General features: G+C 46.7%; 1 protein-coding gene across 1 annotated transcript in view; it reads right to left on the bottom strand.

Moving 5' to 3' along the window:
* Window positions 1-1,653: 1,653 nt before the first annotated feature.
* The window catches only part of LOC144180139 (uncharacterized), an 80,981-nt gene continuing 57,537 nt past the window's right edge, over window positions 1,654-25,097 (bottom strand). Inside the window, exons 6-10 of the mRNA XM_077708531.1 lie at window positions 12,561-12,642; window positions 10,591-10,775; window positions 8,986-9,086; window positions 4,249-4,346; window positions 1,654-2,949 (exon numbers count right to left, since the gene is read on the bottom strand). Coding sequence (XP_077564657.1) covers window positions 2,693-2,949; window positions 4,249-4,346; window positions 8,986-9,086; window positions 10,591-10,775; window positions 12,561-12,642 — 723 coding nt within the window. The 3' untranslated portion in view covers window positions 1,654-2,692. The remainder of the gene's footprint in view (window positions 2,950-4,248; window positions 4,347-8,985; window positions 9,087-10,590; window positions 10,776-12,560; window positions 12,643-25,097) is intronic.

The raw sequence follows: 25,097 nt of genomic DNA, 5'->3' as shown, positions 1-25,097 counted from the left end.
GAAGTGCTTGTCTTGAAATCCTACCTGCTTGGTATGCTCGGCTGGAGGCTTGACAGTCAGACTCGGTAATAATTACTTTGGCCTTTGTCTGGGAGAGGGCGACGGCGATAGCCGTCTCTTCAGCCTGCTGGGCCTTAAATGACCAAGGCGTCAGACTTGAAATGAGGTCGGTTACGGAGGTAACGACCACAGACCTTACCAGGTACCTAGGGTGTTCCTCCGGGTCTGTGTGGACGACGTGATCTAGGCCTCCATACTGTTTTTCCAAAGCAGTAACTCTTGCTATGTGTCTTCCCTCATTATGTTAAGTGGACATGTTGCGGGGTGTTGGTCGGACCAGAATTCTGGTCCTTATGTCAGTGGGATGTCGACTGCGCATTCCGTGTTGCGAGGTGCCGTGCATTCAAGCTTACCCAGCGTTTCCCTTCCCGTTGGGCTTGCTCCGAGGCTTACCTTCTGCGCCGTTAGGTGGGTCTCTAGGAGTTCCTCGATGGGGTTGTGCAGGCACAAAGCCGCGAGGCGAACCGTAGAGGTGCTCGTAGGAAGTGCTAGGGCTTGTTGGCTTGTTTATAAGCCTGATTAAGAAGTGCGTCTAGCTTTTGGCGCTCCGATGCCCCCAGAACCGCGTAAGGAGCCACGTGAACAATTCTGGAGACGACGAAAGCCTGCACAAGACGGACCATGTCGTTTTCTTTCAATCCATCGCTCCTGTTCGCTATCCTTCAGCATCCGAACAGTTTGATGCGTGGTTTCTTGAAGCACATTGAGGAGCAGTGTGTTTTTGCAGCTTCCCTGGTACATCATTCCTCATATATTGATTGAGAATGTCGGTTTGATGATTATCCCGTCAAGCCATAGTTTGATGTTGCCTGAAGAGTCCCGACGGCATTTTTGGACAATGATGAGCTGTGACTTATGCGAGGCACAAGCTGAGCCACATCAGCTGGCATAGGTGTGTACGACGTCCGGTGCCGTTTGTAGGCTGACGCTGTGATTACCTTGGCAATCCAGATCGTTATATAGGGCGTGCTTAATGTCGGAGATTTTGTCTAATTATCTGGGAAGGCCTATCACGCCTATGTTGGAAAGTAGGGGCGATAGCACTGCCCCTTGTGGTGTGCCACGAGTGCCCCATTGTATGGGGGGAGACTGGATATTGCCAAGTTTAATGATTACCATTATATCTGACAAGAAAATTCTTGGCGCATGCGAAGTACCTTCAATGACCACGTAATTCGCGGCGCAGCACACTTGTGAGCCCTTTTCTAATAAGTGGCAGTGTGCGAATCGTTGTCCACAGATCGGGACATGTGATCCTCACCCTCCTCATCCTCAGTCTGTCAATGTCCGCTGTAGTAGCAAAGCACATAGCAAGTATACCTACCGCTCCTAACCTGCACAACTGTATTCATTCTTTGCCGTCACATTTTTGCACTGCTAAGGAGGATGTGATACCCTGTTAGGAGGTCTTCGAAGTCATGCCAATGCTGTAGTCACGCCAATGTGAAATTTGTGTCTTCTTTAGTACTTGAGAAATAAACTATAAAACAGGCCTGATACTTTGTTTTTCCTGCCTCTTCTGATGACAATTCAGCCTCAAGTTGATGAGATCCAATGTCATAATATATTGTAGATGAAGAAAGTACAGAAAAATGACGCGCTAATGACTTGGTTTATTTCAGAATATTCGTACAATGGTCATACGGGTCAGGTGCACGTGCTTATCACACAAAAATGAACGAGGTGAGGAAGCGCATATTTACAAAGTATGGGGATGCCGGCATCACATGTCTGCTTCTTGATGACCATGCTCGGGCTGTTTGAAAGGAATACGACGGCGCACACTCACTGACGTCCACAGATGAAAGCTACGTGGTATTTCTTCATGTTCTGCGTAAAATATATATTCTTCGCGGAAAAGCAAGCTTTTTGTGCGGGAGACAACGAAGCGCTTGACTGGTGTAAGAAGTTTTGCCTGCAAAATATATTTCCTTGGTTCACCTAAAGCTCCAACTGATGGTTAGTCTCGAGAAGAGGAAACATGGCTTGACCAAAGGTTATCTTTCATTAGCAGAACTTACGGCACTTTGCTGCACTTAAAATGGTACACGATAGGTGCCAAGATAATTCAGCGTGTTTCATTGAAACTATCAAGAAAAATGTAGTCTTTTGTTTCAGTAACGTGTGCCGCATGTAGGTTGTTAGGGCTTATGAATGCATAACCTTACGGGTCCCCGCCTGCGAACCTATGCGGAGATGTCTGTCAGGTATTAGAGGCGTGCTCATCAGCTTCCCCAGTGGCTCATCGACTCAAGCCCCTGTCTTCGCTTTGCGATTTTTCTTGAGCTTTCCGTTCAACATTCTTCGGCGAACGGGCGAGGAGATCAGGATGAAGTATATAGCCCCACCCACCAACTTGAATACCCTGGCTAGCAAGACCCGTTGCTCTACCAATCGGCCGCACATGAGTGACTGCAAAACTGGTCACCAGCTGATTTCTCGCGTCTTCCGTCTGGCTCTCTGCCTACCTCTTGAAGATTCATTGAAGGAGATACATTGACAGTCGGTCGTCCATGCACGCGAGACTGTCAGCGAAAAAGTGGCAAGGCTTGGCAGGTGTTTCTGGTTTCGTGTCTCCGTGTGAACGCACAATGATTGTGCCGCCATCCTCCTTTCTGGGAAGCGGACGAATTCAAGCGAACGAGCGCCGGGTGGCATTCTGCCTCTGCTGCTTCTGAGTCTTTGCTGAGGTCCGGCGGATGCGGCCCAGCAGGAAGTAGTTGCTGCTGCTGGACGGGAAGGGGCTGGCTGCGTGCGGCACTGGGCTGTTGAGCAGGAACGTCTGGAAGGACTGCAGCGGGCTGCTGGACACCACGTGGGTCGCGCTGCCGAATGTGTCTTCCAAGTCGTCGTTCTCGTCGTCGATGCCCACGTGGAACGGGTCCTTGTCTGCACGGTTGCAAAACAGAGCCCGTCGAGCGTAAGCTTCCATCTCGTTCACAGACCAACATGACAACGTACATACATGTTTGGGAAATCGCAATCAGTGTGTACTGATAATCGTTCAAATCAGATAACAAAACAGGCAAAGTTGAAGATACTGTATGATTTAAACGACGACTTCGGCTACAGAGCGACTGATGAGGAAACAAAATGATAGAAGCGCAGGTTGCTTAACATAGCGAGATGGCGATGTTTGCTTCAAAGTACCAGAGCTATAGAAAGACAAAAAAGCCGAAGTTTTAAGATCAGATCAGTCGTAAACGACTTTCTTGAAAAATGGCTGCTTGAACTTAAAACGTAAACGGCTGCTTGAACTTACAATACTCATCTGGCCCATTACTTTTGTTCTGTGGGAAGTCTGCGATATAACGACCTAAAAAAAAACCTGATACGTTTTTTGTCGTCATAATTTTAAGCATACAGAGAATGAAACGTTATTAATTGTTGGTAAATATGATAAGATCAACAACAGCCCTTCGTTAACGTGGGCATGTTTGGATTATTAAGTTTTAGGGATAACGTGAAGCACCGAGCGCAACTCCGGTATTTAAGCAATTTAGAGGCTAAATATAAAGAAAAGAACCGAATTCCCCTGATTGACCCGCACACCAGGGAGCAGTGAGCGTCGTAGAAAACAACGAAGTGTGTACAGGTAACGAAGGCAAGATGACTTAAAATGGGATAAACAAGTAGCATTCGTAACCAACAAAGCCCTTGCTTCGCTATATTTACTAAAGAGGTCGATATGTATGCCCACACCTGATACCAAATTATTTGCTTACAAATAACTTTTACGACCGATCCTTGAATATAGTATAATTTGCTGTTTGCCTCATACAAAACATCTCATTGCTAAACTATACAAAGCGTCAAGCAATTCGTTTAATCTTTAACAAATATTACCTACAAGAAGTCAACAGGTCAAAATTTTATACCTCAATTTTCTTTTTCAACGTATTCATGGCAGCCTCAACATACCACGTCAAAACTTTATTACTCCATCTGTAATCACGTCTACAAGTACGAAGCATGACAAACATCTTATAGAGGACAGATTACGCAATGACTCCTTCAAATACTCTATTATCGAATACTCTTATAAGGTACACCAAGTTCAAGCATGCTCCTCTTAAGCGATAAAATGTAGCGTGTAGGAACTTTCACACGGCTTCGCACGCACTGAGCCGAATGCTAAGGTTCGGCCAGGTAGCAAGTTCGGTGGGAATGTTTGCGACGTCCACTTACCGCAGAGTCCGTTGTAGGTGTTGATGGCTGGAACAAGACCTGGCCTGCATGTCGCCACGGGGGACTGCTCGTACATGGAGGTGCCGATGATGTTGCCACTGCATTTGGGATGTAACCGCGGTGTCATTAGAGAAGTATGCGTTTCTGTTCCGCACGGAAGAAAACAACAATTACCGGACACCTACGCGAACGTAATGCGATTATTCAGGCTTCACCTGCCATGCAGACCAGGCCTCCTACGGCTTACATCACCGCGAAATATGATACACTATGAATATAACATTCATATAGGCTCCAATAGCCAATACACAAATATTTTTAGTAATGTAATCACTTCCGATGCTTTTGACAGTGCCGAACCTACGAGAATCACTGCTGAATCTGGTTCGGTATTAGATATTTTAATTACAAACTCCCAGCTCTGTACAGAAATAGCTGGCGTGATATCGTACGATATCAGCGACCACCTGCTTGTGTTTCTCTGTGTGAACGGTAGTAGACTACAGACAAATAAAAACGAGGACGCATAGTATCAGCTAGTAACAGATACTACGCTTCACAAGCTCCACGAATACGTGCTAAAGATTGACTGGTCAAATGGAAGCCAGTTAACTGATGCAAATGAGCGGTGTGATATGTTTATTGGGCAATTTAATAAGTTTTAATTCTCTAATGTCCCTTTGAAGTCTCGCCAAAGAAAACGCAAATACAAAAGCCATGGGTAACAACAGAATTAAGGCGCGAAGTGGAAATCAGGAACCTGCTTTATCAAAGACTAGCGGTAGTACCCGGCGGTGCCCGGGGGGGCCATTATATTAAGGACAGAAATTGGTATTTGTTAGTCGCCATATTAGGCTACTTCATTGGGAAGTGGTACACACTCGGAAGCGCCTGCCTACTGTCAGTATATCGGCTTCTACTTCAGGCGCGTCGTGGTAATGTGTTACGACTGGTGTTCGTGTTTTACTCCAACTCTCGCTAAACAAATTGCACCAAGATGGCGCGTTTGAGCGAATGAGTCAGTGAGTGAAAAAGATTTTATTGAGCCGGCGAAGTGGGAGTGGTTCCCTATTTCAGAAAGCCATGTGATGACTGGGCAGCCTTCACTCTGGAGGAAGTATTGTCAGGACATCCAGATCGCGGATTGTCACCAGGTTCTCCCACAGCTCAAGGTTTGGAAAAGTGGATGAAAGAAGGAGGAGCTTGGTTTGCTTTCGCTCTTAATATATGAGGAAGAGTGCCAGGTTGCAGCCACAACTTGAATTCGGCAGGAGACTGCGCAGGGAACACATGATGGAGGCCGGCTGGGTGAGGGGTATTCTTCCTCGTAGGAAGTGCTATCTCAGAAGATATGAACGATGCTCATCGGGACAGTTTTATCATAAGTACCATGGGCTTCCTGCGGGAGGCGCGAGCTTGCAGAAAGTCCCAGCAGATACCGAGGTCTAACCTTTGCTCTTTTTACTGGTACATCTTCTCTTTTACAATTATGATATATGACACCTGCTCCTACTGGAGACGCGTAGTTGCCGAAGGTGTCAACAGATAGCGACCGCTTAGCGAACGCGGGAAAACTCAACTGAATTTTACGTCCAAAAGGATGCAGATTAAAAAATCTCCCTGGCCTTCTAATCCGCATCTTAGGACAAAATCCTGAAAGTGGCTTTTGGGCAATTAAATGGGCAGCATTTTCAAGAAAAAACGAATGGGATATATTAACTGGCTGGGTGATTATTTGCTAAAGTGTAAAAACACAGTGTTTTCCCGAAATCCCGCTTGCCTCTATTGGGAGGGTGTCATTGAAAAATGTTGTATAACAGTGTTGAGATAAGTCAGTAAGTTGCCTATCTCAACAAAAACCTGTTCGATATCTCCGATGGCGGGCGGTAAAAAAATTAATATGTGAAAAACAATTTTACCGCTTTAAACTGTCTCCATGGTGGAATTTTTAAAATTTTAAGAAATATTGACACCCAACACCGTAATCAGAACGTGCCCTTGCAATCTGTAGCCGTTTGAAAAAGCAGTTTGGCTAGACGTGTACATAACCTGTCGGGCCTTTTTGGCTCATCAGCCGTGTAATTTGTAAAAAACAATTTGACCCTTTTAGCGGCGTCGCAGAGCGAAATCCTTAAAAACGGTTCTGTGCAGTTGTATGAGTAACATATTCTAGCAAAAATCAGTTGGATTACTGAATCGGTGAAAGATTTATTTGAGAATCTTTAGGAACACCGTTTTAGATCCGGAATGCGGAATCACCTCGCTGGTGTAGGTTAGGGCGAATTCCAAAAACTACTTTTTAGGTATTCTTAAGGGCTACTTATATCAGCAAAAAGCGCTTCGATGTGTGGATGGGTGACCGAGAAAATCACGATTTCGCGAAACCACAATTTCGCCCTTTTCTTCGGCTAGGAGGGCAATTTCTGAAAAACCCGACTTAGTGAGCACCTACTCAATGACGCAAATAAACTCGTGAAATTTCAAGTCTCTAGGTCTAACAGTTTTGGCTGGGCGTTGATGAGTCAGTCAGTCAGTCAGTCGGGCACTTCTCTTTATAGGTAGATATTTCTTAGTGCACTAGCACCTGATGACTTATAGCAGTGCCACACGACTGTTTCGAGGGCCTTTGAACGGAATGTCATTTGAGGCAAATGCTACCTTGAGCTGCTCCATGGCGTTTTTCAGAGGCATTTGGTTGAAATGCCGCTGGAGTCAAAAGATCACAACACTGTCCGTCCTTTGGGAATCTCAAAGCCCTTTGAAACGCGAACGCTTCTACTCTCGCACGCAGTTTCTGCCTGCCATATTTACAAAATAATTGTTTACGAGTAAAACTTGCTTTTAAAAAGCCCATTCTTAATCACTTTTCTTTTTGTTTACTATCACTTGGCCTACGCTTGCAACGTAGCTTGGTACTCCCAACACCGGCGGTGCGAGAAAATATGCCTACGTTGTGCATGTTGTGCTCGTGGATGTAGATTATAATAAATGTTATCACTAATAATTGTGTGTTTTTTGCCCATTTTCACTCTAAAGTTAAACTTTTTGTGATTATAAGGGAACGAAAGTGGACAACAGTAGTAACACCAAAACAGGACGGGTGAACGCGGAAAGTCAACTGCCTTCGAGAATTGTCATGTAGATCGGCGGAACCCCTTCCAGTTAGAATGGCATTTGAAATTTCCAAGGATATTTGGCTCAAATGCCTGTTCAAACACTCGTGTATTCGTGTAGCACAGGTATCAGTCATTTTTTCAAAATCACAGAAGCAAGTTGACCAAGAAACTGAGATGCGCACGCAGAGAGTGTCACTTTTGTTTTCTAAACGTTGAACATGGCAGACATGATCTACTATGGTCTCGACTGAGCACACTCCTGCACCGCGGCAAGTCTCACGCCGCACCTTCGAAATTACAAGTCAATGGCCAAGAATTACCCGAAAAAAAAATTAGCTGATGCATTTAACTCCTCTTCTTTGGTACTGCCACGAGGACTATCTTGCAGGATGGCTTAGAATGCATGAGTACTCCCAGTAGCAATTATATATTTTTGTAAAGTACCACAGCTCACGAAATAATGCCTGGAATCCGGAACCTAAAAAATCGAAGGCCTAAATATTGAAGTCGGTGTAATATTCTGTGTAAAATATTTATTCTCCTTTAAACTGCGTTTTTAAAGAACGGTATAAATGTGTAAAGTGCCAGACGATACACTATTTATTGCAGAATGGCGCACGAACATAGACAACAACCGGAAAATAAAAATAACTCAATTCAGGAGCACAATAATCATGTTGGTCGGCAAAACTAAATGAGTGAAACGTACTGTCAAAGAACTAAGGTCTTGAAGTGTTGTAAGTATTTGAAACATTTTTTTATGTGTGCTACTTGAAATGCCCACTTCTTCATGGCAGGACAGGAAATTTTGAAATACTTAGGGGGACCACGCAGGTTTAGGAGTCAGGAACGAAAATGCATTTGTTCAGTCTAAAACTGTGAACAAAATACCTCGCGATGTTTTTATTATTTTGCAACCCGCAGCTTTCAATGCGTATTTAGCTTGTATGACCGAGTTCAAAGATACTATAGTGCATGCAGTTCAGTTTTTATTTAGGGCATCAGGGAAGTGCAAGCTTCTTCAAACAGGAAAACTAAAATAATCTCAGCAATAACGATTTCGGCCCTATAATAATGCTCTCGAGTGCCATTTAACAAAGTAACATATGATTGCTATTTTGAGGCTAATACTTCGCTGACGTCGCTCAAATCCTAATTTCTGCCCACCTTACTACAAAGATGTTGAAGAACAGATTATTCAAGTTGCCTATCGTTCAGAATGTAGCATTCATATCTAAAACCTCCCGTAAAACAACATCGGGTGCTGTATCTGCCCATTGTTTTTCCTGAATGTGATTTGAAAAAACACGATTCTGGCGAAAATAGCTCCATATAGGGCAATGAGCTTTGCAAGCAACTTTTTGTGTAACTTTCTTTGCTGGCTATGTTGCCCTTATTCTTTTAGACCGTCGGGCCGGAGTCAATAGGGGAACACAATAGCGTAGCTCACGCCACCGCAAACCGAGTTGTGCACTGTCATTGCAGTGCAAAGCTGGCTGCGCCTCTCAACGGGAGTAAAATGCGCCCCGTCATTGTTTTGCCCCGACACGCGAGTTGTGTCAACTGACAGAAGAGGCGCGCTATCTTCGTGGCGGTGTTGCTGGATAACCGGGCCACTCACCCGGGTCCGTAGTTGCACACGTAGATCTTGGTCAGGCCCCGCACGCTCTGGCGATAGTAGGCGTATCCGCACCCAATCTTGTACGTGTCGGCCCAGACAAGCTGTGGACAGGGGAAACAGAATGATCAATGACGATATTGTGGGGACCGGTGCAGGAACTGCGTTGCCTAGCAGAAGGCCGGCGGTGGGATTTCTGGCGGCATGCATCCCAGCATAGTCGCGAATGGAGGCGTAGCTGTCGCCCTCATGCGCCTGCTTTGAAGCAAACTTAACTGAGTCAGGAATGAGCACTGGGATCACGACATCGCTCCAAATCCCGCTTGTCACATGCGTATTCAAAAAGAGCAGTGGAACGTCGCTGTTCCTTACGCGTGACCAAAAGCCAGCCCTTTCCTTCAAAAGCCCCCTGCAAAGCGTTCAGCGTTCCACAGCCGTGCTTCGCGGAAAGACGACACTAAGCGGGATTTTTGTATAAATTTTCAGTATCAACGTATTGTTCCTCGGATTTGGCAGATTGACACGAGATGTCTTCAGCTCGCACGGTGCCTCATCTATTTTGCTTCAGCGAACAACGGTGCATTTACAGGTGGTGCTCGCTGATTTAGGGCAGTGATATGAACCAGGTTGTTTTCAAATCTGTCTCCATTTCTTGTATGTGTTCTTGAGCGCGTTGTTCCGCCTTGACATAGCGGCGGCTTTGCGCGGTAACGTTGCCTAAGCGTATTTTTTTATGCTCGCACGCATTTCTAATGCGTATTTTCCTTTTGTTTTGCTTGCATATCTGTTTTTCATTACGTCTTCAGCACCAGTACCATACCTAATTGAAGTCTATTCGCATCTATTGGAACTATGACGTCATGACATGTCACACCAATCATAACTCAAAATAGCAATGTCTATATTCTTTCCATAAAACATGTTTTCATGCACAATTTACGGATGATGTGCTGAATACGTTCTCCCTTCTTGAAATTGATTTCACACCATGCATTCCTGACTGTATAAGTGGTTCAAAATGGGGTTTATTCTGCCCATAGTTGTCCATAGTACAGTGTACTAGAAGATAGAGGTGTTTCGTACGGCGGAGAAACCAATGGAGATCGCAAATCCCTTCTGCGATGAAAAAATTGTATGGTGCGCAGGCGTTCCCCAGAGAACTGCTTTTGCAGCCAGCGCAACCTAAAGGCTTTTAAATCAAACTCAATAGTTATTTGAGGCGCTTTTATAAAACTTTATGCCATCAAATGAAAAAATAAGACAATTTAAGGCAATGAATAAGGATTAATTTAAAAGACAAGACTTGTAAAGCCAACTGGTAAGCGGCGGCCGCCAGGGGCGCTCTTACAACAGGAGTTCGTCAGCAGAAATTTTCATTGCAAAAGGGACCCTCCCCCGATCGGCCCCGAACAACGCACCTCCCTTATAGTGCACTGTAGCAATATGCTCAAAGACGCCCAGTATGCTCGAGGACGCGTACGTTGCTGTTGTATTACCTCTGCCCGATGTTTCCTTTTCTAAACCCTAGCAGAGCACGGGGCCAAGTCGAGACATAGAAGGAAGGTGATCCGCTTGCAGGTGCGTGCCCGGGCCGTTTATCCTCCTCACCTGCGTGAAGTGTCCGAGCTTCTTGCTGAACTGGAAGGGGCTGATGGAGGCGGACTTGAAGTGGAACTCGGTGGCCTCGTTGTACCAGGCGTAGATCTGCGAGTCCCAGTCGGGCTCGTCCAGAAGGTCGTCCTCGTACTCGTACGTCCACACCAGCGCCACGTTCTGGCCCACGTGGAAGCGACCTGCGTACAGCCAAGGTGCAGATAAAAACGTCTTGTGAAAGGTGACGGGGCTGGCATACCACCCCGGAGATGTGGCACTGCAAATTGACACCCGTTACTTAGCCGGGACAAAGGCAAGTTAGTAAGTCGGCGAAGCGCTAAAAGCGGGCCGTCCTATCTGCATAATGCTAATGCTTCCGACTAACACGGAGGCCCATAAAATTGTTTGATAAAACGGCGAAGTCTATTCGTTTTACAGCGTCGAAGACTAAGAAATTATTATTGAGAACCGTGTGCTTGCAAAATGTTTTGTGTCTTTAGACAAGGTTAAACGTTAATAATGTTGTGATGGTGTTGTAACCGGGCTGAGAAGCGTGCACAGTGACGCTGGGCACAGGTCACTGCGTCGTATTCCCAACGCCTACTTGCAGACATGTGTTAAGTGCAGAGCACTTTAGGGGCCCGCCTTGTCGTCGTAGCTCGTTCGCTGTCACACTGTCAAGCGACGGCCGGAATCAGGCGGCGCAGCGATATAACGGACCCAAGTAGAGCCCCATGGCGTTACGGCGTAACGGACCCAAACAGAGGCTTCGAAAAACAAGCGGTTTATATAGTATCCCCCGTGTTCATTTAGTTAGCAACGCCCGCTGGATTGTTTTTTTAAGCGAAAAAAGTGGCCTCCAAAAACACGCATTCCAAACTGAGCAGTAAGGCGCCGGCACGTGCGACATGAAAGCAAGGACAAAAAGAACAGAGCTCCTGCTCGCGCTGTTCCGGGCCGGGGGCGCACGAACATTGCGAAGGCGGGAAATTTGAATTGCATTGGACAAACCTGCGTTCCATTTATCAAGAAAGGAGTAAGACAGGGTAGCGAAGAGCGTGTTGGATGGTAGCAGTAAGCGGATAACGGCGCCATAGCCCATCATGGCGAATCACTGCTCTGCACTTCCGGTAGCTTTCACGTTGAGTGGAACGGCTTTAATTTTTTTTAGATTCAACTCATAAAAGGGACGAAAGAAATGAACTGAAAGTGTTTATACCGTGGGATATGCTAGCTCATACTCGATTACTCGATTTCAAACTCGGGTTACAACACGGCTTTAGGACCTGATGTTTATTTTTTTGCGTTAGTATTAAACTGATGGAATCGGCTACTTGCTGCCAGTGAATATCTTATCCTCACATGTGCTCATCATTGATTATGCCAAGGCGCACTCCATAGCAAAAGTTTACACATAACGATAACGCCGATTCGCACTAATTTCTTGTCTGAATTATAGGCCAGCATTTGTCGCAATTGCGTTGAGGGCTATTATTAAGTTAGAAAACAGCTTTCACACGCAGCCCCATTATGGGGCTGTGTGTGAGATTTCTTTAAAAATTTGCCAGCAAACTTTTGCTGACAACTGTACAGTCGGTCACCCAGCGTCTTACACTGAAATCTATTCGAGCAAAGTCTGACAGCTGCTGAAAATGATGCTTCCGCAGACGTAGTGCTAACTGTCTTGGAGCTGCCCTGTTACAAAAAAAAAAAAAAAAAACTTGATAGGCTCTGTTCTGACGTCCCGCTAATGCGTGTCTGTTCACAGTGAGTGGTCTATCTTAACAGGCGTACAGAAACAGGGGCGTATTCTACAAGATGAAACAGACACCTACACCGCAACCCTGCTTGCTAGAGTCGGCTGTTTCGGTACATCAAGGCAGCGGCTGCACCACCCTTCACCGTAGCCGAGCGAGTTGCTCAAGATGGTGCAACTGCGTAACTACGAACAGAGGGGGAGCAGAGAGAGAGGGCGGGACACTCACTGACGCTCCGCTCCTTGTCGTGGCCGTCGGTGCACTGGTCGGCCCAGCGTTGAGCGATCACCGCAAGCTCGTCATCCCAGCTCTGCGATGAGAAACACAAGACACGAGAATTGTTTCATTCAGGTGACACCAACTTGGTGCACGTGGACAAATACCATTATAACGAGAAGAACACGAATTGGACATTAGCGCACATTCCTACGGATCCCAACCCGGATTCCAACCATGAGGCAGAGATAATTAGAAGGATAAGAATGGGGGTGGAGTGCATACGGCAGGCATTCTCAGATAATGAATGGCAGCCTACCATCGTCCCTGAAGAAGAAAGTGTATGACACCTGCATCTTACCGGTACTCACCTACGGGGCAGAGGCTAGGAGGCTCACTAAGAGGGTTCCACTTAAACTAAGGACGACTCAGCGAGCAATGGAACGCAAGATGATTGTTGTAACATTAAGGGACAAGAAGAGAGCGGAGTGTATCGGGGAACAAACGCGTGTTAAGGACATATGAGTAGAAATTAAGAAGAAGAAATGGGCGTGGGCAGGGCATGTAATGCGAAGGCAAGATATAACCGTTGGTCATTAAGGGTAACAGAGTGGATCCCTAGAGAAGGCAAGCGTGGCAGGGGGCAGCAGAAAGTTAGATGGCCAGATTAGATGAAGAAGTTTGCGGGAATAAATTGGTCGCAGTTAGCCCAGGACCGGGATAATTGGAGATTAATGGGAGAGGCCTTTGCCCTGCAGTGGGCCTAGATAGGCTGGTGGTGGTGGTGGTGGTGGTGGTGGTGATGACGATGATGATGCACATGCCCATGCACATTCATGTACGAGGAAGATGAAGCTGCGTGCGGAGCGAAGCCAGCGCGACCGCTGTAAGGCTGCCATGTAGATAGAGTAAATACATCGTCCACCTGTCTCATTCTTCATGGCCTTAGTCCTGCCACCACGTAACAATATTATACCTTCTGATTTATTTTTTGCTTCTGTGCTTCTTTCAAATTTCTAATAAGCACAGGCTTCATCATTTTGGTTTGACTCTGGAGTGGAATTAAAATTCTTCTTCTTAGGTCCTTTTGTCGCCTGTTTGGGATACACTTTCCCTCCACAATTTTAATTCTAACGCAAAAATAAACATGTGCTTTTGTCTGTCGTACGCTGGCTTCAAAAATTGTGTTTGAGAAATAATTTTGAAGAGACAGCTCCGAAGCCCGAGAAACTGTCCCTGACATTATCAAAAGTCCGTGTGTGTGCGTGCACGGCAGTTTAAAAAAATGGCCCGTTTACTCGACAGTCCAAGTTCTGAATATAGATCGCACAGCATACCTGAAATCAGTTGGATGCTTCTCAGTGTATACGTGTTCGTGTGGTGTTCTATAAGTTTTTCACAACCAGCTTTGAGCTCAGGCTGGAAATGTTTAGTACAGTGTCGATGTCGATTTTCCATCGGGATTCGCTGTAAATGTAGCGCATACTTCGCATGCACGACTTTTCGCCGAGCAGTACTCCGGCCATTTCGCCGTTAAGGACCAAAACCTATTTCCCCACTTTACACAGATGGCGGTGATTAAAGCGAAGCTTTCAGCCTTTCATTGATGTCGTCTGTAGTCCAGCTGAACACAGTGCAGGAAAGCCAACTTTCTCTGACGGTGACGAAGGTCGTGGATGAAGTGAAGAAAAACTACAGCGCTTTTAGTTGTAGGAGCCGAACCCGGGCCCCTCGCGTCGTGAAGCCAACGTCTATCAGATTGCGCCGTCACTGCACGGTCGACGCAGTTTGGATTCGGAGAGGGGTGCACGGAGGTGCAAAATTAGACCGAAAATCAACCCTCCGTCTAACGACGGCGATGGTTTGAACGCTAGGGAAAGTTATGGAATGCCCGTATCAGTGAAGCTGTCCCGATAAGAAGCAGGTGCTCGCATAAAGAGCGCTCAGTCTTACGCCACACCCTACTAACAATCATAAATGAGCAGGGTCCGTTCGCTTCTCGGTTGGTCCGTTTTGCGTTGGACTTGATTTTGGAAATCTTCGCGTTCCCCCCTAGTTCTCGTTTCGGCTGCAGAGGGTTAGCTGATTTTGACCTGAGGTATTCCAAAAAAAACTCCTCTTTCTACGCGCAACGCCGAAAGGTGTACTTTCTTTGCAAAGCCGACCGTTTGGGTACGCGGAGTTGTTCAGCAAAGGTTTCTATGTGTGCGAGCAGCTCGTGCGGCAAGATGTAGGTTACCGATTACGGCGGTGGCAGCGAGCGCCGAAACCGGTCTGAAGCAGGTATGGACGTATAGTACGAGAATAAAGGCACCTGAGCGTTAAAGCACTGGGCACGTGAGATACAAGGGCCCCCAAGATCGCTACCCTGTTGTAGACAAGCCAGAAACGCCCGCCTACTCTGTATTCGGAATAGCCGTTAGTTGCTTGGCGAGAGGGTTGCTGCTTTGGAGCTACCCTCTAGCGGTGTTGTGTCTAAGTGTACCGCGGCCTACTTCAAGATTGTTTTCGCTTAATCAAAACGAATTGGCCGATGTTTTCGGCTGTGTTAGGTCACACACCTTTTAGTTATGTTCTCGGTTGACAAAGGATCGAGGTACTTTAAAACTATAGTTCCCTTTCTGTCATCGTCCATTGGTGGTGGTTGTTGGGCTCCTCTGTAAGCAATGGTCTTTGTCGTGCTAGTCTAATCTTCCAACTCGAGCAGATGTCTGAAAGATATTTCGTCATCAGTGCGACACTGCCCTAAATGCACAGTTACGGGCTGCGCTTTGTGGGTAGATTTTGATCAAGAGTCGCCAAGTTTTGCTCAGTACGGCAAGTACGGCATTGCAAGAAGGTTGAACCATGTAGGAATTGGAAAGGATATCGGATCTACTTATAAACGGTGGCTTTTCTAAGCCGCTGCGCGCTTATTGAGTTCATAACTTTTGTCTAGCTTGCGTTTTGATAATTCTAATGGAGCTCATTTTGGGGTCTGCCGATATAAACGTACGAAGCCGTTCTTTCGCTTCTTACTTTTATTTGAGAGGCAGAAAACACAACCCTTGGCAGACTACATAGCAGGCAGCATTTTCAAAATGTAAAATATATACACAAGGGGTACATTTTCCCATGTTTTTCAGTTTTTTCACCCGCACTTTTTATTTGTCGCATAAAAGAACTGTCATTTGGTGACGTGCATTCAAAAATTGTTTGCTATTCATATTCAAGTACTACGAGCCCCGTCATATGCGTCAGTAAATAAAAGCGCTAATCAATTACCCCGTAGACTCTGGGCGTCTCGATTGGGGGAACCTTTGTAGGCGGCTTGAATTTAAATCATGTATTTTCATTTTATTGAACGGGTACCGAGGCCTACAACGCCACGTTTTCCCGTGCGTGCATCACGCCGTAACCGGGTCTTTTCGACCCGCTTTTAGTCTTACTTTATACCAGCAATGTTTGATTTCCATGTAAAGAGATTTCATCTTTCTGGTTCGATTGCTTCTTTTATAATATTATGCCCTGTTACATCAAGTGCTGGGAAAAAACAAAAGGTGCCTACTCTATTCCCACTTACATCAGTGCAACCTTTGTCATTTAAACCTTAAAACTGTGATGTTTCACGGCACAGCAAATGAAATAAAATATTTCCTGTGTGAGTTGCCTTGCAAGACGTGAATGTTTCTCACTTGCGAATGATCCGTTCCCCACCCAGCTACAAGGAAAGCAAAGTGGTACCCAACAAAGAGAGAGGGAAGTCGAAGGAAAATCGCAATGAGCGTATACGGTCATCGCAAAGCCGCACGCCTCTTTCATTGAGGGTAAGGTTTAACGCGCCGACGCAACGTAGGCGATGAGGCGCGCCGTAGTGGAGGGCTCCGGATTAATTTTGACCACCTGGGGATCTTTAACATGCGCCGAAATCTCGAACACACGGACTTTTTTGCTTTTAGCCCCATCAGAAAAGCGGCCGCCGCGGTCGGGAATCGAACCCGCGACCTTGTGAGCACAACGCCTTCGTTTCTGAGCCACCGCGGCGGGTCGCACGCCTCTTCGACCGCGAAGTTAGCGTTCTACGCAGCACCAAGGTCGGGGAGTCGGGGTTAGCACCCTTGAGAAATCCGCGCCGCCGAGCCCTTTGACGCCTCGCTGGCTTTCTTGACAGCCGTCCAAGAAAACAAGTGGGGCGCCGTATGACGAAAAGGAAGCGAGTGCCAAGAGCGTGAGTACGATAGAGTCCTCCACCACCACCTCCTCCTTCACCCGGCCGAAAATGCGCTCCTCCTAGGTATTTATAACGCATATTTTTGTGTCCATTGTCCTATACTTAGCCGCACTTGTACGGACATGCTCCTCAGGAGGAAAAGGTTCTGTCTCTAAGCTTGCGGCTGTAATACCCGTGCCACACGTACACGAAAAACGACAGTAACTGCTTAAGGCCTTAATATGCCGTATGGCATTAATTGGTCGGGTCGTGCTGCACGCGAAACCGCAAAGGCATTAAATGTGTTAGGTATGATGCATGGTGATCATGACCAAAAAGAGAATTCCCTCATATTTCAGAAGTCTTTAACGCAGAGAAAAACGTCTTACAAGGGTTAGAATGTTTTTGAGAAAGAAAACGTTATGAGAAACAGTGTTTTCTTAAAAATGGTGTGAGCCGTTTCTAAAAGTGGCTTCAGCAGCTGCCGCCGCCTGCCAGTGGTAGCCAAATCCGAAAAATTCAACACGACGAGTGACACGATGTTTTGCCTTTTGCCGCTGTATTAGTGAACTTCGTCTTCTTAAAAACTTCGCCACCAAGATCGCGCACAAAATCGCCTTATTTCGATGTCCAGTTACGTTTCCGCGTCAAAACCCTGGTGCTGAGAGTTTCGTTGGTTTCATTTAGTGCTCATCGCGTTCGAGGGTAGGCAGATTTAAGGCGTTCGTAAAGGTAAATGAGTTGTCCGGAACTCCTTAAACCAAAAATGACATTAGAGCGAATGGCATTAGATTTTTGCGTGTAGCAGCGAATTAATAGTATGAAAGCTTAAGGTATTGAGCACTTAATGTCATTTTTTGTGTACGTGTGGCACGGGTGTAAGCTGCGCGGCGAGACATCGAAGCAAGCCGGAGAAAAATAGCAATAATACAATAAACAACGAGAACGGCAATATAAACCCTGCTGTGGCTGCTGATAAGTCGAAAGGTACAGTGAATAAATAAAACTCCTCGGCATAAACGTAGGCTGCGACTAAGAACTGCATGGAACTGCATGTTGCCGTGAATGTTGCGTGATATATGCGCGCGGCACTTTTCTTCAATACCACCTCGGGTAGCGAGTGAGCAAGATTTTGTAAAAGTCAGCGTATTTTAATTCAGTACAAAATGTCACGAGCTCCACGGTCGGAGTACAGGACAAAAGATAAAAGTAAACGCAACACAGAAATAGCAGTCAAAACCCCACTTGAATACTAAAGCACGCAGACAGACAGACGCAGTTTTATAAAGATATAAGGTGCACAAAGCTGCTTTATGTCTGAAGGAAACCGGCGGAATGATCTGCTATCGCCTGAGTGGATAAACATGTGCTGAGGGATACGTGATCTGGAGCCTGAACGTATACATTGCTTACACAAACTGTGGGCACAAGAAGTGCGCTATCTCCCAGTGGTATCGGTCGTTCTCAAGCGGCTATTACTACAATGTCGCTTACGAAAACCTCCCCGTGAACGCCGGTCGAAAGACGACAAAATGAGTGCAGCTTCGCCACATCCACCGAGTCTGCGTATTCTGGGCTGCGAAGGTGAGGCAAGCGAGTGGAGCGATGGATAGGTCCGTTAACGTTTGTTTTATGAGCATGGGTATGCACAACGGCTATCATCATCATCATCACCAGCCTATCTACGCTCACTGCAGGGCAAAGGCCTCTCCCATTATTCTCCAATTACCTCGGTTCTGTGCCAACTGTGACCAATTTATCCCCGCAAACTTCTTGATCTCATCTGCCCATCTAACTTTCTGCCGCCCCCTGCCACGCTTGCCTTGTCTAGGGATCCCCTCTGTTACCCTTAATGGCCACCGGTTATCTTGCCTTCGCATTACATGCCCTGCCCACGTCCATTTCTTCTTCACAATTTCTACTAATATGTCCTTCACACGCGTTTGTTCCCTGACCCACTCCGCTCTCTTCTTGTCCTCTAATGTTACCCCTATCATCTTCCGTTCCATTACCCGTTGAGTCCTTCTCAATTTAAGTTGAATCCTCGTAGTGAGCCTTCAAGATTCTGCCCCGTAGGTGAGTACCGGCTATTGCCGCCGTCAACTATTCAGCATCCCACCGTCTCTTTATGCATGCGGACGCACTGCAATTTTACACCGATGGCAACTTAATTCAGCGCCGTGTTTATCCTTTGTGAGTACACGACGCATTTGTTCCAGATTTTAAGTCTGTGAACTCTTTTCGAAAACATAGCTGCGCGCTGCGCTCTTCAAATGTATCTCTGCGAAACTACTCGGAATTGTTCAGTATCAGGGGAGCCCGCCAGTCACTGAAATCACCGTCTCGCCACGGACACAACAGCTAATTTGGGATTAAATTACGTCATGTTTTACAGCGAAGCGGTTAGCCTCTAGCTAGTCAGGAAAATTTCGTGCCGTAAATAAAAAACCCAGGCTGGACCCAGCAGTTCTCGCCTCAGACGCCGACCCCATGCGGCGTCAGGCTAATCAGCTCGAACAGGCCGAAACTTGAGAAATTACACATTGTCTTAGCGTACCGAAGTCTAGTAGCCGTGAACTCCCACTGCTCGTTGCAGATAAATATGCAGTGATCGAGCTAATCACGGCGGTTCTAAGCGCGTTTGGCGGTACTATAGACTGACCAGTTTGTAATAATTTGAACAGCGTCAATTTTCTGAAGATATCCCAATATTTTTACACTACATTTGACGTAGTACGGATCATCTTGATAGACTTGTCACAGATGAGAAAGTGGAGGGCCCGCTACGTCCCGCGCTCCCGAAGGAAGAGAAAGCACGCTCGTTGTTATGCTTGAGTGAGGACCGCCGGGCCCGGAAGCGCGCAAGTCAATGGTCGCCACGGAATCTGGCCGCGGAATCTGGGCGGCCTTGTGCGCAACTGGAGCGGAGGGCACCTCTCGCCATCTGGCGCGATGTCTTGGAAGCTTCTGCCGACAGATGCAGAGCGCGGGAGTTTCGTCGCGTACCATTGGCAAAACATGCAGGCGTACAGGGCAGCAAGCGTCAAAATGTCCGCTAGGTAATCAATTGAGTACAAATAACGCGAGTGGCGTGTTGAGCGATGCGGGTTTTGGGAATTTCGGTTCGAGCGTCCGGTGTGCGGAAGCACAAGGGAACCGTATTATATTTGATTGTTGAAAGGGTCAGACTATGTTTGGCAGTTACATGTCTCAGCTACGTTTCATGTACCCAGGCATGCTATGCATACAACGCTATTAATGGTCATCCCCGAACGTGTAGTTAAAAAAAAGAAACTGGCCTCAGTTAAACTTTTCATTTCAACCTCTTTCTGCATTCGTCGCCTCCGAAGCATCAAATTTTTGATGGACGATGCAGGGGCTTTAAGTTTACAACACTTTTCGAGAAAAGATTCGTCCAGTATCAAGCAAGGACGCGCATATACACGCTAGGTAAGGCGACTAAAACGTCTTACTCCGAGCGCTTCTGATAGCTTGCCCTATATTCGAACGGGCGCTTCGTTCCTGAATCCCATGAATCCCCTGAACCCTGAATTCCATGATGATTCACTAGTTTAAGAGAAAACTGCGAAAAAATTTACACCATCTTCCCGCGAGGGGAAACATGGGGTAGATGCGACGCATCGGGGGTTGCCGTTGCGTTATTCAAATCATCGGACAATGTCATCGGAGCGCCGGCGGCGGAACGACTGAGCGGAGCGGCGAAATTACCGCTTATATCAGCGGATTGAGAGAGAGCAGCGCATAGCAGCGCATGCGCATGTGTTAACCGAGCGCAAGCTGCGCGCTAACGCACAGCTGGTACGGCGACGGGAGCGAGCTGACCGGGCTGACGCACAGATGGCGCTGTGGTGAGAGCGGCGGAGCGCGCAGCTGCCGCACCGAGGATGCGGGCTACGCCGCGACAACGACGCGGGACAAGGCGAGTTAAAGAGGTGCGTCGCATCTAAAATTGCTGACCTAAGGGCGATTCACTGGCGTAGTTCAACAGGCGCACTGCTCACTTTCACGTTCAGTGGCCACGGTCGCTTGCTCGAGCGTCGCATACAGTGAAACAGGAATGAAAAAAAAAATACTTGAAAGCTGGGAATATTCATTACGAAATAGTATTACTTTGTGTCTGCCTGGCGTGATTCAATTACGACACAACAGAAACAGACACAAAATAATAAACGCGAGGGAGGCGACAATTTATTAGAATTTAACATGTTCTTATATGCATGAAGGCTGTTGGGTATAACTCTCGAAATTTTTTCATAGATTTCTGACTTGTACAACGAAGACGTCCCAATATTGCTCAATGGACGTCCACACATTTGAAGAGCATCTTTGAAATGTGTTTAGCAGCCAAACGGATTTTTTATAGAAAGGCGAATTTTAGAGCCCGTGGGCAGAGATGTTAAGGCGCAAGAAAACGCAGCTGTGCACTGATGTTTCGCCGTTTTAATTGATCTTCAATGGAGGAGTGATCTGCTACAAAAGGCGAGTTCAATGCTCACGCGTTGCGTTGAAACTTATGTTGGATGGAAATATGCTTTTAGAAACGAGGATGCGACCGGACATGTAAGAATAAATCTGTTCGGAGAGTACGTGGAGTGTTATAAGAATCACTGTGAAAATTGGGGAAACAAAAGCTAACACCATTTACAGTTTTTTCATTTCAAAACCGTACCCTTCTTTTACTGCGGATAAGCGTTCCATTTCACTGCTGATAGCTGTTGCTTAGGGAAAGTTGGTTCAACTAGAGGGCTAGATTCAACAAGAGGTAAAACAGCCAACATAAAAACGCCCTCGAACTGCACTCAACAGCTAAAAGTGAGGATGAATAGTGTCAATATAGGCCCCGATTTCGGAACATGCGCGTTTATAGACATTTATAAGCATTTAGGCACAAACGCCAAAATAGGCATCTATAGGCACTATAAAAACACCACTAGAGCCCTTCTTAATCTCTGATTCATGCTCATATATCAAAATGGTGCGATAGGAGCGCAAGAAAAAAAAAAGGCATTTGTCTAAAGTCCGGTCTCTACTTATAACACGTGGTGGCAGATGGAAGGGCGCCATTATGTTCTGACATTCCTGCATGTGCGGTTTGGATATTTCGTAATTTCATTTATAAGCACCGGAAGGGATTAGCAAACGCCCCTGCATGCATCTAGTACCGCGCGTTGTCCCATGCTGAACGCGAACATTCTGCGAACAACGATTACGGTCGCAGAGAACATGTTACGCCATCGATTGCACGCGAGGATTACGGTCAGCGAAGTGAGAGGAAAGGGAGGTTGAGGAGCATGTACGGCAGTAAAAAGCGCGAATAGAAGTTGCGATAAAAAATTGGCGCGCTACACCTCTGTGAAGTTTTTTACGATCGCTGGTACTTCTGCAGCCTTTCTTGGCTCTCTTCTTTGCACGATGCTTGTTCTTTGTAGATTACTTTAGCGAGAAGGATTGTAGGAAGAGTGCATTTCGTGTCTGGAAAATATGATTTCCCTTGTTTGCTGGGAGTTTCCTTTGGCTGCGTCGTAAACGTTCCGTGGGAGGCAGCTTTGTCGACACTGGTTCGACTTAGTCCCAAATGTGTTCTTATGATCACTGCTTTAATTGCTCTTCGGACTAATAGTGTACCGACTACTACAAATAACGAAACCCCAAGACAGGAAGCGAAGCCACTGGGTGGCACACTGTGACGCGAAATGAATAAGCAGGGCTGAAGACGGGGCGTCAAAAAGGGCGGATGACTTTGAACCTAACACTTTCAACTCTCCTGTGAACTCTTCTGCAAAATCATAAAAATAGAATTATCGCCCGCAGCACAGAAATATACAAAATATGCGCTGACCGACCACATTTCTTGCAAAGGTGATATCGTTTTTCCTGCAAAAGCGTTAAAAGTGCGCTAAACAATAGACCGCGCTTCCAGAATATTTCCCGAACATTGGTGGGTGATTTTACATTCACCGATAAAGGGCTCACGAGCGTCAAAACTTGCCGGAATGTGCGCACAGTCGACCGTACGCGCATACGTACAGTGCAGTCGGCCGTCGTTCAGAGAATTTTCGTGTTCTCCAGGCCTAGCGTTTCCCTGTATTGCTACCTGACCAATGTACCCTCCGTCATACGACGGTGGAGTTTCGTAGATCACGCGCTTCGACAAACCCCATAGCTTATCGCATCGTTCTTTTTTGTCCATGCAGATGTTTAACCATGTTATCGTTTTGCCGAAAAGAAGGTTACAATGCTTGTTCGACCATGCAAACATAACCTCGGCGCCTGTCCTTTTAGCAGTTCGCTCGAACTTGTGTGAAGCTCCGTGTACAAATGGCGCAACAAATGTGGTGCGGGTCTTCGATTCCCGGCGATTACTTCACAAGTTATATTCTAGATTGTTTGACGTTTTATTACGTACGTAGCCCGCATTCCTTGATTCGGGATTAAAATGATGACCCAGATAATCAACAAACTTCCAGCCAATCGATTCAGACGACAAAACATTGTTCTCCAGAATCCTGGCGGGCCTTTTTAATGCTGCTTTCACACACGACAACGGCACCTTTTGCTGTTCGTCTGTGCGTGTGCATCGATTGTCCCGCAATTTAATGGAGACAACTTGAAGAAGGCGCGCTGAGATCGCTGCCAGCGAAGACTGTTTGCGCAGACTATCTGCGAATGTGAACAATGATGGCAGAAAAACGCGCCAAAAGCAGAGCCCAACAAAGTATGCAATACGCGCGTGCTTCTTGCGTCTGCCCCATGGTGGTTCCGTCCAGGCCTCCAGAGTTGCTGCCTTGCTGACTGTACCGTTGTACTTGTGCTTACGAGCGGCTGTTAACGCCTTTTACGTTTGTTAGTTAGTTTGTACTTTTTTTTTTACTGAGAAGTCGTGTAAAAATTGCGTATAAATACCGTATTTTCCTTTGAATAAATAGTTGAAGGTTGGGGCTGTATCTGTCGCTTCCTGTCTTCTTCCTCGTCTGTTTAGCGCCGTGCATTTTTCCTTTAAGTCAATTGTTAAGGCATGTAGCTGCGACAGAAAGCGGGCTATTAGACGCCATTTCATTCTTCTTTCGTTGTAGCAGCACTAGCAAAACCCAAGAATGCACAGGTTTGAAGCTCGAGGAATACGGATGCTTCCAGATCGGCCGTTCGAAATTTGTTAAACGGCAGGTTTTCATCTAGAACCTTGGCAGCCTCGTCGCAAGGGCCCACCCCTCATATCCGTACCTTCCGCGTCATCTGGTACACTCTGGCCTAATGGGAAATGAGAGAGCCAACGAGGCTGCTCGAGATATGGTTCGCCGAGAGCCTCACAGGACCCCTGATGATAGCCCGCGTCCTTTTGGTTATAAGGATAGCCTCAATACTTTCGGCGATATCTCCGACGATTTCCTCCAGGATCGCGCCTGTTTTTCACCACCGCACCCATCGCTCAGTCGTAGGCATGCAGTCCTTCTCAGGCAGCTTCAAAAATCACCATTCCCCATTCCACGTCTCATTACCATCACGTCTCATGTCCATAAAGACGCTTTGCCCATTCTGTTCTGTAAAACCAGCCCCACTTCACCACATCATTTGGCCATGGCCAGTCGTGCCGGCATTACGCAGGAGAACTTATCCCATCCTTCATATAGCATATCATCCTTACCAGAGTGGGGGGCGGCCCAGCTCCCCTTGTGCAAGAAGCCTCCGCCCAGTCGGCTGAAGACACCGACCTCCCAAAATATCGGGAGGACTAAGTGAACAACTCAGTGGTGCATCACCAGATCTCTTGGGCAAAATAAAGTTACTTCTTCTACTACTACTACTGCGTACTCACTGAGAGTGCACGCGGGCAGCGGCCGCATTCCGCGCTGGCGCAGGCGTGGGCAGCACGAGCCCCGATTTCGTCAATGGGTCGTGTGCTCCCTAGAACACGCTGGAGGTTAGCGGGGCGTTTGCGTGGGCCAGCCACAATGGAAGCGAAGGCTCACATTCCGTGCTTTTGCAGGTAAAGAATATTCCTTACATGGTGAATGATTTGGTTGAAACTAGCACACAAAAAGAAACCAGAATGTAAGAAACTGGCCTCCTACTTAACTTTTTGTGATTAAAGGCGAGACCAGGGCTAATTCCGTTTACAATGCTTTGTAGTGGACTACTTAATTGTGCGCTTTCGATGAACAAAACACATGATTCCTAACATGGTATGTGTCTGCGCTGATCCCATACACCGGACCTCTTGCGCCGCGTTTTCATTTCGACAGTCGCGATGATAAAAATTGTGCGTGTCACACCTGGACAAACGAAGCGAGCATTGCGGACGAGGAGCAAGCTCGTGCTCGGATAATCTCAGCCTCAGTTTG

This window comes from Haemaphysalis longicornis, unplaced genomic scaffold, assembly GCF_048455015.1.
Source record: "Haemaphysalis longicornis isolate Haplotype H1 unplaced genomic scaffold, Haemaphysalis longicornis Haplotype H1 scaffold_4, whole genome shotgun sequence".
In the NCBI taxonomy this organism is placed as follows: Eukaryota; Metazoa; Arthropoda; class Arachnida; order Ixodida; family Ixodidae; genus Haemaphysalis; species Haemaphysalis longicornis.
The sequence above is the reverse complement of the archived record's forward strand: the minus strand, read 5'-3'. Positions and strand labels throughout refer to the sequence as shown.